The sequence below is a fragment of the Pristis pectinata genome, chromosome 9 (assembly GCF_009764475.1).
Source record: "Pristis pectinata isolate sPriPec2 chromosome 9, sPriPec2.1.pri, whole genome shotgun sequence".
NCBI lineage: Eukaryota > Metazoa > Chordata > Chondrichthyes > Rhinopristiformes > Pristidae > Pristis > Pristis pectinata.
Genome location: NC_067413.1, coordinates 79041236 through 79055051, shown reverse-complemented (window position 1 = coordinate 79055051; position 13816 = coordinate 79041236). Strand labels below are relative to the sequence as shown.

Below are 13816 nucleotides of genomic sequence, written 5' to 3'. Positions count from 1 at the left end.
GGAGGGCATTGTATAAATTGGCATCAAGATCGGCACAACATTGTGGGCCGAATGGCCTGTCCATTGCTGTACTGTTCTATGTACAAGATGTTTCGCAGATTATTTGATCTTAGTATTGTGTGTATAGAACAAAATAATGTGTTGTAATGCAAGCTTTTAAAACCACGTGATCATTTAGAGGTTGCCTCTTGGCTTCTGCATTAGCATGCAGTGCATATTGAATAGTCATCCAAAAAATCTTTTATCTTGGTGTGCATTCAGGGTTGCAATTTACATTGCAAATATGTTCCCTATGCTTGCTGGAGTGATCTAGTATCTGTTGTCACTATAAGGGGATTAAAAAAAAATCACTGGAATTTGATGTTGCTCATTGCTGTCCCTATTCTCCTTTGCCTTCCTCTACATAGTATAAAAGGATTTGCCCTGTCTTGCCTCTTTCTGGCTTTAGAATCTGGTAGTGCTGGACAAACATTGTTTGGACCATTGGATGTTATTGTTATTAATACTCCAACAAACTTGCAATTGACTTTTTTTGATAGTTGCAGTATTATAATAAATTTTCTAATGAACCAGGTAAGTTTAAAGGGGACACACGAGACTGCAGATGCCTGGAATGCCAAGATGCTAGAGGAACTCAGTGCGTCAGGCTGCATCCATGGAGGAAAACATACTGTCGGCATTTTGGGTCATGATCCTTCATCTGGATTGAGCAGTCCATATGAAAGGTCTCAACCCAAATGTCAACTATCCATTTCCCTCCACAGAGGCTGCTAATTCACTGAATTTAAAGGGGAGTGTGGAACCAGAGCCCCAGCTAATGGGAAGAGTGTGACAAACATTTCCTGGTGAGCCAGATGCCGAACCATTTCTGAATCATAACAGTGGATTAGTGGATTTTATTGAAGATGATGAATGTTTGCTCCGAAGGAACAAGCATTCCTTTTCTTAAATAAATGCAAAGTAGATTGTAGATTCCTGCAAACATCGCTTTTGATGTTTGTTTAAGATTTCCTACCTCTTGTTGATTTTGCAATGGGAAGCTAGTGACCCTTGCTTGTTGGATACTTTTATTTACATCTCCTTGATAAATTTTTGGAGTTGTACTTGAAGTCTATGAAACTATCAAAGATGAGGCAGAACTAAAATTATAGCAAAATAAAATTGGAGAACTTTAACCATTGCACTTGTTTTCTTTAAGAGACTCCATTACCACTTTGTCAGTCACATGTGATTTGGAAAACTCAGAAAATAACATACATCATAAAAGAGGGAATTTCACCCTGGAAAAGGATTATGATTTTAAAAGAAATGCTGCTACTTCTGGAAAAGATCTTCCTTTTTGGGAATGAATGCCATGAAATCAATCACGGTTGATAGAGAACAATTGGATTTTTATATAAAATCATTAAAAATTTACATTGAAGAAGGCCGTTTGTCCACCTTGTCCAGATGAGAATTAATTATCTAGTCTGATCCTCCATTCTAACACGAATTCTGCAACCCTACAGGTCACAGGCCTTCAAATATGCATCAAAGTACTTATTGAATGTGGTTGAAGGTTTTCTGCCCCTACTACTCTTCCTACCTTCACTCCTCCTAATCCTTATCCTAGTTACTTTAAATCTGTGACCTCTTGATTTTGTCCCTTCTATTAATTGAAATGTCCATCCTGTTTACTCTGTCTAGGCCTTCCGTAATTTATACATGTAATTTAAGCTCCCCTTGGCCTTGTTGCAATCCTTATAGCTAAAATTTTTGAGAACCTGGCAACATCCTCACAAAATCTCATCTGCATCCTCTCCAGTGCCATCAAATCTTTTCTATAATTGTGGTGACGAGTCCTGAATGCAGTGTTCAAGCTGTAGTAAACTAACATTGTATACAGTTTTAGCATAAATGTCCTGTTCTTCATTCTGTTCTTAGCTAATAAAGTAAAATATTTCTTAATTCTATTTTAACCTGTGCTGCTACCTTGAGGGATCCATGGATATACACTCTTTCCCTTCACGACCTCTCAATAGCCTAACATTTATTATGCAGACCCTTGCCTTTTTTGCACCTCTCTAATGTATTACATCTTACTCTCCATATTCTACTTGTCACTTTTCTCCACTTTCTGACCAGACAATCTAAATCTTGCTGCAGTTCACTATCAACCCACATTGCCAATTTCTGCATCACTGCAAGCTGCAACATCGTATTTTTAACTTAATCCAAGGTCACTAATGCATATTACAAAAGCAAGAGATGATTTACTGAATGTTTTGCAACCCCACGAGTAAACAGTATTCATCAAAACATGGGTCATTCTTTACCCCTTGCTTACTGCTACTGAATAAATTTCAGACCCAGTTTTCTACTCCTCCCTTGGTCTTTAGTTTTACGATCATAGAACCTTGTTACGACCTTTTCTAAATTCATATAGACTATATTTAAACACCGCCCTCATTGACCTTCTTTGTTACCTTCTCAAAAAATTTCAATCATTAGTTGGGCATGACTTCCATAACAAATCCATGCTGTCTTTGATTAATCTGTACCTTTCTAATGTATACTGCCACTCGGAATTATAAACTCAATATATCTCAACTATTTCTTTCCTGTCCGTTTAAGACCAAGCAAATTGTTAATTTTGGGAGTTGGATTGGGTAGAGAAAGTTTTCTCTCAAGCATTACTGATCACATCTATTGATCTGAATGTTGAAAGGGCAGGGTGCAGTATTGTTGAACAGGAATTGTCGGAGATGTTGTGGATTACAGTGTAAGTTGGACAGAGAAAAGTTATCAGTTCCCCAAGTTCCACATATAGATCAGGCTGTGTTCTTGCAGCAACCAATGATTCCCGGGTGGCTCTAGATAAACAATGATTTTACTCATGGTTTTCAAAGATGATACTGGTTAATCCTGGAATTGGCCTCAGAAGTTGGTGTAGATTGTACATTACCTGATAATGTTGATGCATATTTTGTACTAATGTGATGAATGTCTTGTTTTGGAGAAGTTTGTATGACAAGAACCTGAAGATGCACTTGACAGTCAATTGTTTGAAAAACCTACCATTGAAATTAATTATTGATAACCATTTTCAAAACTTTCTCTTTTCAATTTTGGACATTTTTTTTCTTGTTAAAGAGCAAATGTTTAAGTTCAACAAGAATATTGTCTTGCGAGGTGGGAGTTACTGTTCTTGAAGCTTCAAGGAAGTTAGCCGGACACACAGTAATGTAGCAGTGTTGAATCTAATGATGGTTTCAATAATTATTTCCTCTAACTGGGCACATCTCATAGTTCACATTATGTAATCAGCATCACTTTTTAAACAATATTGCCTGCTGCAAAATAAAGAAAAAACTTCATTCTTTATTTTTTGCCCCTAAATAGATTACAACCTTTATTGTTTTGCACTAACCAACTTAACATACTATCTTTGAAAATCAAAAAGCATTGTTTATACTTGGGGCCAATATTTAAGAAAACATGCTGTTGTTTTTGCAGAACTGAAAAGATCAGTCTTTCAGCAGAAGTTAATTGGAACAGCGAAACGTCTCTCTGATGAATTATGATTTAATGATGGATTCACATTGTTTATTCAGATTCAGTTGAGTGAACTGTGAGACTGATGAAAATGAGGAACTGAAATAACTTGGCTACAAATTTGTTTTCAATTACAAGTGTTACAAAGTAGTGAGTTTATTGCAGTGTTTTTGTTTCTTAAATTAAATGAGCTATTTCCTGTTAAGACCATGAAAACTAACATTCAAAAGTGCTCATACATACAAACTATTCCATTTTCTACAACTAAAATTTTAAATGCTGATGGTTGACAACCGAGTCCCATATTAGGGGGCTGAATGTTCTGTTCCTAAAAACGGACTGAAAATAAGACTACCAACTGAAACACAGAAACACCGCCAATTGAAAACTGCAGTTTCTGAGCAAACAATTTTGTTAAACAGCTGAGAAAACTGATCCAATCAAAGTGAACCTCTAATAATCTTTTAATACTACTAAAATGGATAACTATGCATATAAATAACAACATTTATTCATTTGGCTATAGAATTTAATTTGGTTGAAAATACTTGAACATCAGAGCATGTTCCAAATTATTTTTGAAACCCTGAATGTCCTTGGGTTCTAAATAGCAATCCTGATTCAATTCTTGTAAATGGTTTGAAGTGTATCATATGTCAGTTCCTTTTTTTATAGCCTGATTTAACTTTTTTTTTGCACTAAAATTTTGAGTAGATGTTGTGGAATGCCAAACTAAGCATTCAGTAGGTAGGAGCTGGATAGGGAGTAAGGAAGGTCTGATAGGCTAAACTGCATTATTTAAATGTGCAAGAAACCTGACAAATAAGGCAGGTGAACTTAAGGCATGGATAGGTGCATGGAACTGAGACATAGCTATTACAGAAACATGGTTGAGGGATGAGCAGGACTGGCAGCTTAATGTTCTGAGGTACCGATGTGATAGAGGTGGGGATAAGAGAGGAGGGGGAGTTGTTTTTTTAATTACTGCTGTGATGTTCTCCCTAATTAGAGGGGATATTCCTGGGGAATCATCCAGTGAAGCTTTATGTGTGGAACTCAGAAATAAGAAGGGAGTGATCATTTTGATGGGACTGTACTACAGAAACATGCTGGCCTTGAACTCCTCCTATCTCACTTTTAAAAGCCTCCCACTTGCCCCAGTGGTCAGTGGGAATTAGAGGAGCAAATATGTAGGGAGATCACAGATAGCGGTAAAAACAATAGGGTTGTAATAGATGATTTTAACTTCCTTAAAGTTGATAGGGACTGCCATAGTCATATGAGCATGGATGGGGCAGAATTTCTCAAGTAATATGTAGATGGCCCTAGTAAAGAAGGGGCCATACTGGACCTCCTGTTGGGAATTGAAGTGTCTTTGGGGAGCACTTTGGGACCAGTGACCATAATTCTATTAGTTTTAAAATAGTTATGGAAAAGGATAGGACTGACCCCTAAGTTAGAGTCCCAAATTGGGGCAAAGCTAATTTTGATGGCATTAGATGGAAATGTGCAAAGGTTGATTCGAAAAGGCTGTTTGCAGGTAAAGGGACATCTGGCAAGTGGGAGACTTTAAAAAGTGAGATAGGGAGAGTTCAGGGCCAGCATGTTTCAGTGTGAAGGCAAGGCAGGCAGGATTAGGGAACCCTGTTTAACGAGTGATATTGAGGCTCTGGTCAGGAAAAAGGTATATGTCAGGTACAGGCAGCTGGATTCAACAGAATTCCTTGAGGTGTATTAGGGGTAGACAAAGGGGAAATTAGGAGGGCAAAAAAAGGACATGAGATGGCATTGTAAGGTAAAGGAGCATCCTAAAAGATTCTATAAGTATATTAAGCGAACGGGTAGCCAGGGAGATAATGGGGCCTCTTAAGGATCACAGGGTGGAGCCATGGGAGGTGGCTGAGGTCATATATGAATATTTCTCATCTGTGGAGAAGGTCATAGGAGTGAGGGAATGTGGGGAAGAGAATAGTGAAGTCTTGGAACATATCCCCATTACAAAAGAGGAGGTGCTGGTGGTCTTAAACCGCATAAAGGTGGATAAATATCCAGAGCCTGACCAAGGACATTGTGGAAAGGTAGGGAAGAAATTGCTGAGGCCCTGGCAGAGATGGTTGTATCATTTTTAGCCACGGGTGAGGTACCGAAAGACTGGATGGTGGCTAATGTTGTGCCTTTATTTAAAAATGTCTGCAAGGATAAACCAAGGAACTACAGGCCAGTGAGCCTAATGTCAGTGGTGGGAAAGTTACTGGAAGGGATTCAGAGAGACAGGATCTCTCTGCATTTGGAAAGGCAAGGACTGATTAGGGATAGTCAACATGGCTTTGTGCATGGAAAATCGTGTCTCTTGAATATGATTTGAGTTTTTTGGAGAGGTAATCGAGAGGATTGACGAGGGGCAGTAGACATTGTCTACATGAACTTTAGTAAGGCCTTTGACAAGGTCACGTATAGTAGGCTAGGTTGGAAGGTTAGATCACATGGCATCCTGAGTGAGCTAGCCAAGTGGATACAAAATTAACTTGGTGGAAGGAGTTGGAGTGTGGTAGTGGGAGGTTGTTTTTCAGATTGAAGACTGGTGTCCAGCAGTGTGCCACAGGGATCTGTGCTGGCTCCACTGTTGTTCATCATTAACAATTTGGATGAGAATGTAGTTGGCGCGTTTAGTAAGTTTGTGGATGTCACCAAAATTTGGTGGTGTAGTGGACAGTGAAGAAGATTGTCTAATATTACAACAGGATCCAGATCAACTGGGAAAGTGGGCCAAGGAATGGTAGATGGAACTTAACTCGGACAAATGCGATTTGCTGCTCTTCGATAAGTTAAACCAGGGCGGGCCTTGCTCAGTAAATAGCAGTGTCCTGGAGAACAGAGAGACCCAGGGGTACAATTACATAGTTCCCTGAAACTGGTGACACAGGTAGATGGGGTGGTGAAGAAGGCGTTTGGCATGTTTGCCTTCATCATTCAGGACACTGAGTACAAGAGTTGGGATGTTATGTTACAACCGTACCACATTTGGAGTATTGCATGCAGTTCTGATCATCTAGCTACATGAAGGATGTCATTAAGCTGGAAAGGATGCAGAAAAGATTCACAAGAATGTTGTAGGGACTAGAGGGCTTAGGTTATAAGGAGAAACTGGATAGGCTGGGGCTTTATTCCCTGCAGCAATGGAGGGTGAGGGGTGACCTTTTATATAAAATCATGAGGGGCCTAGGTAAGGTGAATGGTCAGACTATCCCAGGGTAGAGGAGTCTAAAACTAGAGGGCCCAGGTTCAGGTGAGTGTGGAAAGATTCAAAGGAGATCTGAGAGACAAGTTTTTCCACACAGAGGGTGGTGGATATGTGGAATGAGCTGCTAGAGGAAGTGATAGAGGTGGGTAAAATTACAACTTTTAAAATACATTTGGACAGGTACATGGACAGGAAAGGTTTAGAAGGATACAAACCAAACACGGGCAAATGGGGCTAGCTCAGGAAGGCAACTTGGTTGGTGTGGACGAGTTGGGCTGAAGGGCCTGTTTCTGTGCTTATACTTGACTCTATGCTTACAAGAGCAATTGGAGATTTGCAAGTAAATACTGTAGCCTTCTTTGTCCCTCCATTACTTTTATAATATAGCAAAAAAGTATTCTCTTTCAAGGAAATGAATATGTGGTTGACAGTACTTTTAATTAAACATAGAAATCTGCACCACAGGATGATGTCATTCAGCTCATTGGGTCTGTACAAGCAAAAAAACAGGAGCTATTTAGGCTAATTTAATTTCCTAACTCTTAGTCTGTAATCTAGGGGACCACAGTTGGACACTGATTGCAGGTGATGAAGGGTTTGACAACATCACACTTTTTGGCAATAAATTCCAGTCCTTGCCATCCATCTGAACAATTCCTCAAGTTCCTTCCAATTACCTTAAATCTATGCCTCCTAATTGTTGAACTTGTAGAGAAAGTGGGCTCTTCCTGTTCACCCTATCTAGATGCATGATAGTTTTAAATTATTGGAGTATTAGTTGCGTGGTTACAACATGTTTAAAGTGACGTGAAAAAGAAAACTCCAGAGCAGCATAAATCTGTAAATAGTCTTCCACCTCCCATGTTTTCAACCTACCATTCCACTATGATTTAGTTAGGTTTTACTTTGAGTAATTTCATATAACTAACTTTTTTCACTGAGGTGCCATTAGTTTTGGAATCCATTTATCTACTCTTTTTATAACTGAACCAACACTGCTGAATCCAGTATGTTTTTAATTTGTGGAGTGATAAACAATTAGCACATACGAACAGCAGGCCCTTTATCTCAAACACACGAGTTGAGATGTACAGCCGACATCCAAAAAGAAAATACAAAAATCTTTGGTTATTGAACATCAGAATGAAGAGAATCCAGCCATTTGAGCCAGCTCTATCATTAAGATCTATGGCTGTCAGTCCCTTTCCTGCCCACCCCAATTCCCGATCAGTGTCTCTCGGACTGATTCCCCTACAGTCCAAAAATGTTTTTGCCTCAGCCTTGAATATACACAATGACACAGTATTGCACAGCCTTCTGGGGTTAAGAATTCTGAAGATTTAAAACCCTCAGAGGAAATTCCCCCTAGCATCATTCTTAAGTGGATGACCTCTTATACTGAGATGATAATTCCTATTTCTAGACATTTCCCATCAGCAGAAACATACTCACAGATCTTGTGTATCAAGGTTGCTTAGAATCTTGTACAGCTCAATGAGATTACCTATCATTTCTCTCCAGTCTGTTCAATCTACCCCCAGAAATCAATATCCTGACCCTAGCACCCAATCTAATGAGCCTTTGCCATATTACCTCCAAAATAAATGTACCCTAGCACAAGTAAAGAGCAAAACTTGACTATTTTTGTACTCTACCCCCTCTGAAATAAAAGCCAGGGACCTGTAAACTTCTCAGGTAGGGAGTCATAACCAAATTGATGCAGGGGGACATATTTTCAATAGAGAAAATTTCAACCCCAGACAACATCACAGAAACTTGCAGCAGTAACCAGAATACAGTCTGTTTCCTGGGGTAAGTGCTGAAAAATGTTCATCAAGCAACATTTAAATAATATTATGACTGAGGACAGAAACTGTCGAATTCATAGCAGGCTAGTGGATATCTTGGAGAGAACATGGTGAGATTTTGAGAACTTCTCGACTCTGTGCACTGATACTGCCTGATCTGTTGAGTACTCCTGACAATTTTTTTTAGATCTCCACCAATTACTTTTTGTTTCTTAATCAGAAGAGTTATGATATTTTAATGACATAATGTGAGTGAGTTTGTATATATGATTTTTGTATTAAGATCAAAATTTAAATTTAGTGGTGAGAATGCGACTTGTATATTTAAAGAAATAAATGTAAGTATCATCAAATTAATGGTTCAGGAACAAAATTACTGCAGGCAGTATTTGATATTATTTCTGTGTGCTGCACATGGCCCTAAATTAATTTGTACTTAAACTCCCAGTGCATGTCCATCATCAATACGTGCAGCTGGTCAGTCCTTTTAATTATATATTTTGTTACACTGAAACTGCCCTGTACCACTGCAGTATTGATCTTTATCTTATTTTAACTAAAATTCAAAGCATGGTGAATGTTAATAAGCTGTCAAAATTGTAAGTCGGAACATCATCAGTCATGTTCATTTGACAGCTTTTAGATACGAACTTAAAGTAGAGGATCAATTAGTGTAATGTTCAATGACTCAAATTGTCAGTGGAGTTTCTTTTGTTCCCTTCCCTGCATGACACTTGTTCTAGGCATGATGGTTAGGACAATAACTAACGTCTCGCATTTCTCCCCAGTTGCCAACAATGATTCGAGAACATTAGTCATTGGGTGGGTGCTTTCAGTGGGCATTCTTCTGAGATGGCAGGCTTTGTTTCCAGGTGATACAGCCCAAGAGGATTTGCTAATAACTGAAAATTTAACCAGCTGTGGCATGAGGATTCACCTGAAATAATTAGGAATTGGACACGAAAATCTGATTTCAAAGAAAGAAATCAAATGACTCTTTGTACATTGATGGAATATTTGACTGAGCTAGAGAACTACTTAAGCTGAGCATACCACTTTAATGTGTTGCCTAAGTGTAAACACTGTTTTAAAAAAAATAATTATGATTATTTAGTATGTTTCAGACTAAATTGTCTCAAAAACCCATTAGTCAAACAATTACATTTTATGATGAGTGACTCTAATGTAGACAAAATATCAACCATTTGCAGTGGCTAATCAGTAAATTTGGTATTTAGTTTCTGTGGCATTTCAATTCTTAAGAACATATTATCTTAGAAATGACTTTGGATGAGTGTTTTAAATGTGGGTATGTTTCCACATATTTGCAGTCTACTTTTCACCCATGTGCAGCTTTCATTGAGATGAATTGGCATTGAATTGTTAATGACTCTTATTAGGCATTATAGGCTGCATTTAATAGTGCATAAAAGTATTTTTTACTGTTATCTAATGTATGTGACAGCCCAGCCAGAAAAGAAATCATAATACCTTTGAGTTTTTTTTAAAATCTGTTTGATTAAAGCTGCCACCATTACTTGTATCACTTTCAGCATTTCCAGGATCTTTCTTCCTCTAGGTTATCTTTCATTTCTGGAAGTGTTCCAATAAATGATATTGGCTCATACATTGGCCTGGAATTTCTTTTGCATTTGCAAATCATTTATGTGCCTTAAAAGAATTGTTACACTGAGTAACCAGGTAACTGCAATAAACTTTGATCTGTAAGGTCAGTCCATGAAAGCCTTTGAGCAAATCTGTTCTCTGACAACTTCTTGACTGTAACACTTGTGTTTTGGGAAGGGGAGAGGTTTGCAGTCTGCACATTTTCATCCACAACAATAATTATTTTGGTACATTGTGATATTTGGAGTGCTTTTTAAATATCTGCTCTGAAACCTTTTTAATGTATTTTTGGCATATTGGTTATTTAAATCACACTTTAAAAACTAAAAACATAGGTTACTATATCTGAAATGCATTTATAGTGGTGAACTGATTAGAAGCTAAAAATTTAAGATTGGGTTCAGCATTTTCTTGCCTTTGTCCTCATTCACATTCATTCTAATGAGATAGGGAAGGTACTTGTGCTTAGACATCTTCAAATTGAGGGTAATGTTGGGCAGTCTCAGATCTAAGTTTTACAGTGCATTCAAAAGAGGGAATACCATGGATTCTACAGATGACTATTAGCTATGTTAATACAGAGAATATTTAACAACCAGTTTCTATAAATTAAAGTGATGCTACTTGTCAGAAGTATTTAATACAATAACAACCACTTGATGTAAAACAAGTTGAAAAGAACAGTTGAAAGAAAAACAATGTAGTAAGCATTTTTCTGATGCAAGTGCAGTAGTTTCAGGGGAAATAGTGCTCGAGGTATATTCTTGGTTCAAAAGTAAAGAAACACTTAGCTGCCTCTCTTTTAAACCTTAGCTAAGTGAAAAGAAATCTGTGTTTTTAAAGTATGTGAAACTTAACCTGTAACCATGTAGGAGATATGTATAGTGAGAGACACACTATTTTATGGCTCACTAAATGATGTTTGAAGATGAGCATAGGATCAGGCAGAATCGGAGCCATCCTTTTGAAATGAGTGGAAGTGGACAGTGATTTTTTTTAATATGTGGAAGTTTTATTCTTCATTGAGAGTTATTAACTTTCAGAAGGTATTCTAGTGGTAAAAGTGGAGAGAGATTTCTTACTGTCCTACAAAAGACATTTTACAAAAAAAAGAACCAGAGAGATGAAGGAAATTTTAAGAAGATTGACAGTTACTTGAATGATCATCCTCATTGGTTGGAGAGTAATTTTTGACTATGGTTCCTGAATTGACATTACACCTGAATGTTTTTTGCCTGTCCCAGATATTTATAAATTATATGGTCATCAAATGAAAATTAGTCATTCCAAAAGATTATCCTAATAATTTTCTTTCATTACATGTGATAAGGCTTTTGACTAAATGCACAACCATATCTACACAGAGTTTAATTCCAGTAGATTTTTTTCCCTCCAAATGGAACAAATATAATTGTTGTTGAAAATTAGAAATGAGCAAAAAATCGTATCAAGACTTGCAGTGCAACATTGTCTCTATTTGATCATTAGGGGAAAGAACATTTAATTTTCAAATAAGCCTTTGATTATTCTTAAGAAAACCATCTATTTATAGTTGCAGAAGCTTAAATCTCAAACCAATTTAACCTTGTAAAGTATCTTTATTAATTACAGTTAATCTGAAAAACTAATTTTGGGTTCACTAATGTTACTCAATCTGACCTATGTGTGATTCCAGGTGCACTGTGCTTGCCTCTTAACTGTCATCTGACTCAAGGCCAGTTTTCGATGGGCAACAAATGATGGACTTGCCAATGATTCTCATATCTATGAAAGAATTAGAAAGCCATATAAAATTAAGGACTGAAGTTCAAGCCTGGGCAGCAGCCTGTAGGCAAGTTGCTGGAGGAGGGAGATGTTCACAGAAAATTGCACTCTCAGGGCAGCAGTGGTCCAGATTACTTTTGTGGATTCGTATGAATAGTCCTGCATTGTTCATAAAAATACTGGCCTCTCTGTCATACACACAGCACAGGCTCTGACCTTAATTATTAATTGAAGAGGAAACTGAAAATATTAGAAACTCATTTAAAGTTGCAGAGAAGGTGATGGGAGAGATGGATAGGACAAAGGGAACATCTGAGACAGTGAAGTTGCTGTGGGTTTAAGGTGTAGCATTCCTCTGACCAGTAGGTCAATGGGGACAGTTGGAGGATGATAATAGGTTCCCAATTCCTAAACTAAAAAGCCCTCTTAATCAAAAACTGGAAGGTTTGTGTGGCTGGTGATTTTGGAGCTGTAAGGTTGTAAACTCCACTGGTTGATTTTGACTGCTCAGTAAGGCTAACACTTAGAAATGGAACTCAATGGAAACTTGAGCTGCAAAATCCAGGAAACTGCAGGGGAAAAATTCTTTGTTAGCCTCCCAGTCCTAGAAGCAGGGCAGCGTGAGTTAATTGCCACAAAAGTAGAGGTCACACTGTTTGTAGGAATGACTGATGTTACTGAACCCAAGGAGATGTCTATGGTCCACCCAGTTTGCAACTGCAAAAAACTGCAGAATTAAGTCTTTCATATTTGTTCTTGCAGTTTATTTGTTTGATTAGAAAACTATTTTATAGAATAGATTTAAAAGAACTAATTTGAAGTTAAAATGAAGTAACAAGCAGATACCACACTTGTTTGCAATAACTGAAGATCAATACTCAATCAGCTATTCTGAGTCCCATTACAACTTTCTGCTCCTAGTATAATCTTTAATAATCTTAAAAATAATCAAATTGGATCATTACATTCAATATCAAACATTAGATGAGGTATTAATATTATTTTTGTCAATAAGCATCTCCTCAAAGTGATTGAACAGTAAATATATTAAACAATGGCACTATATATTTTTGAAATACTAAGTTATACAATAGGATCTAATAAGTACTTTTTCTGACAACACCTTTTGTTACCAAGTTATTTTGTGCAGACATTTTAGTATTTTTGGTATTTATTACATTTAATATTTGCAAAAAATTTTAGTAACATTAACATAATATTGATCAGCAGATTCCTAGTACAATGCAGATAAATTTTTGCTTCAAGTTATTCTTCAGCAAAATGCAGAGACATCCCAGGGGCATATGTTGAGCAGAACTGTAATAGTTGTTGATGGAATTGTGCCAAATATATATCCCTTTGATTTAAGCTGTGCCTGTCGCACCGATCAAATCGAAATATTGCATTGGGAGCCACGCAGAGCACTGAAGCACCTACAGAAAATAATAAAGATTACTTCAGTCTGTCACTATGAACCATGTCCTTTTAATTTCAGTACACAGGACTTTATTCAAGCCTATAAATTGCATTATTCTTTTCAGATTACAATTTAGAATTGAAATTCCTTTTTCAAAGGCACTCTTTGCTATGCTTACCATATCTTGCAGTGATGGAAATCTCGTATAGTAAAATCGCAATGACAGCATCTTGTTCCAGTATTTTGTCTCTCAGGCTGAGTTTGGTATGTGCTTCAGATAAAAACATTCTGGCAATTTGGAAAAAGATTGAGATATTTCAAACATAAATTATCTAGATGTTGCTCCAATGAAAATGAAAACCTCTACATTTATAATAAGTAACTATCCCACTTGTTTTAAAAAAAGTAGAATGAACAACTAGCAGT

General features: G+C 37.2%; 1 protein-coding gene across 1 annotated transcript in view; it reads right to left on the bottom strand.

Annotated features, from left to right (window-relative positions):
- Window positions 1–12392: 12392 nt before the first annotated feature.
- mcmdc2 (minichromosome maintenance domain containing 2) overlaps window positions 12393–13816 on the bottom strand; it is a 34501-nt gene continuing 33077 nt past the window's right edge. Inside the window, exons 13-14 of the mRNA XM_052022609.1 lie at window positions 13569–13678; window positions 12393–13406 (exon numbers count right to left, since the gene is read on the bottom strand). Of these exons, the coding sequence (XP_051878569.1) occupies window positions 13240–13406; window positions 13569–13678 (277 nt within the window). The 3' untranslated portion in view covers window positions 12393–13239. The remainder of the gene's footprint in view (window positions 13407–13568; window positions 13679–13816) is intronic.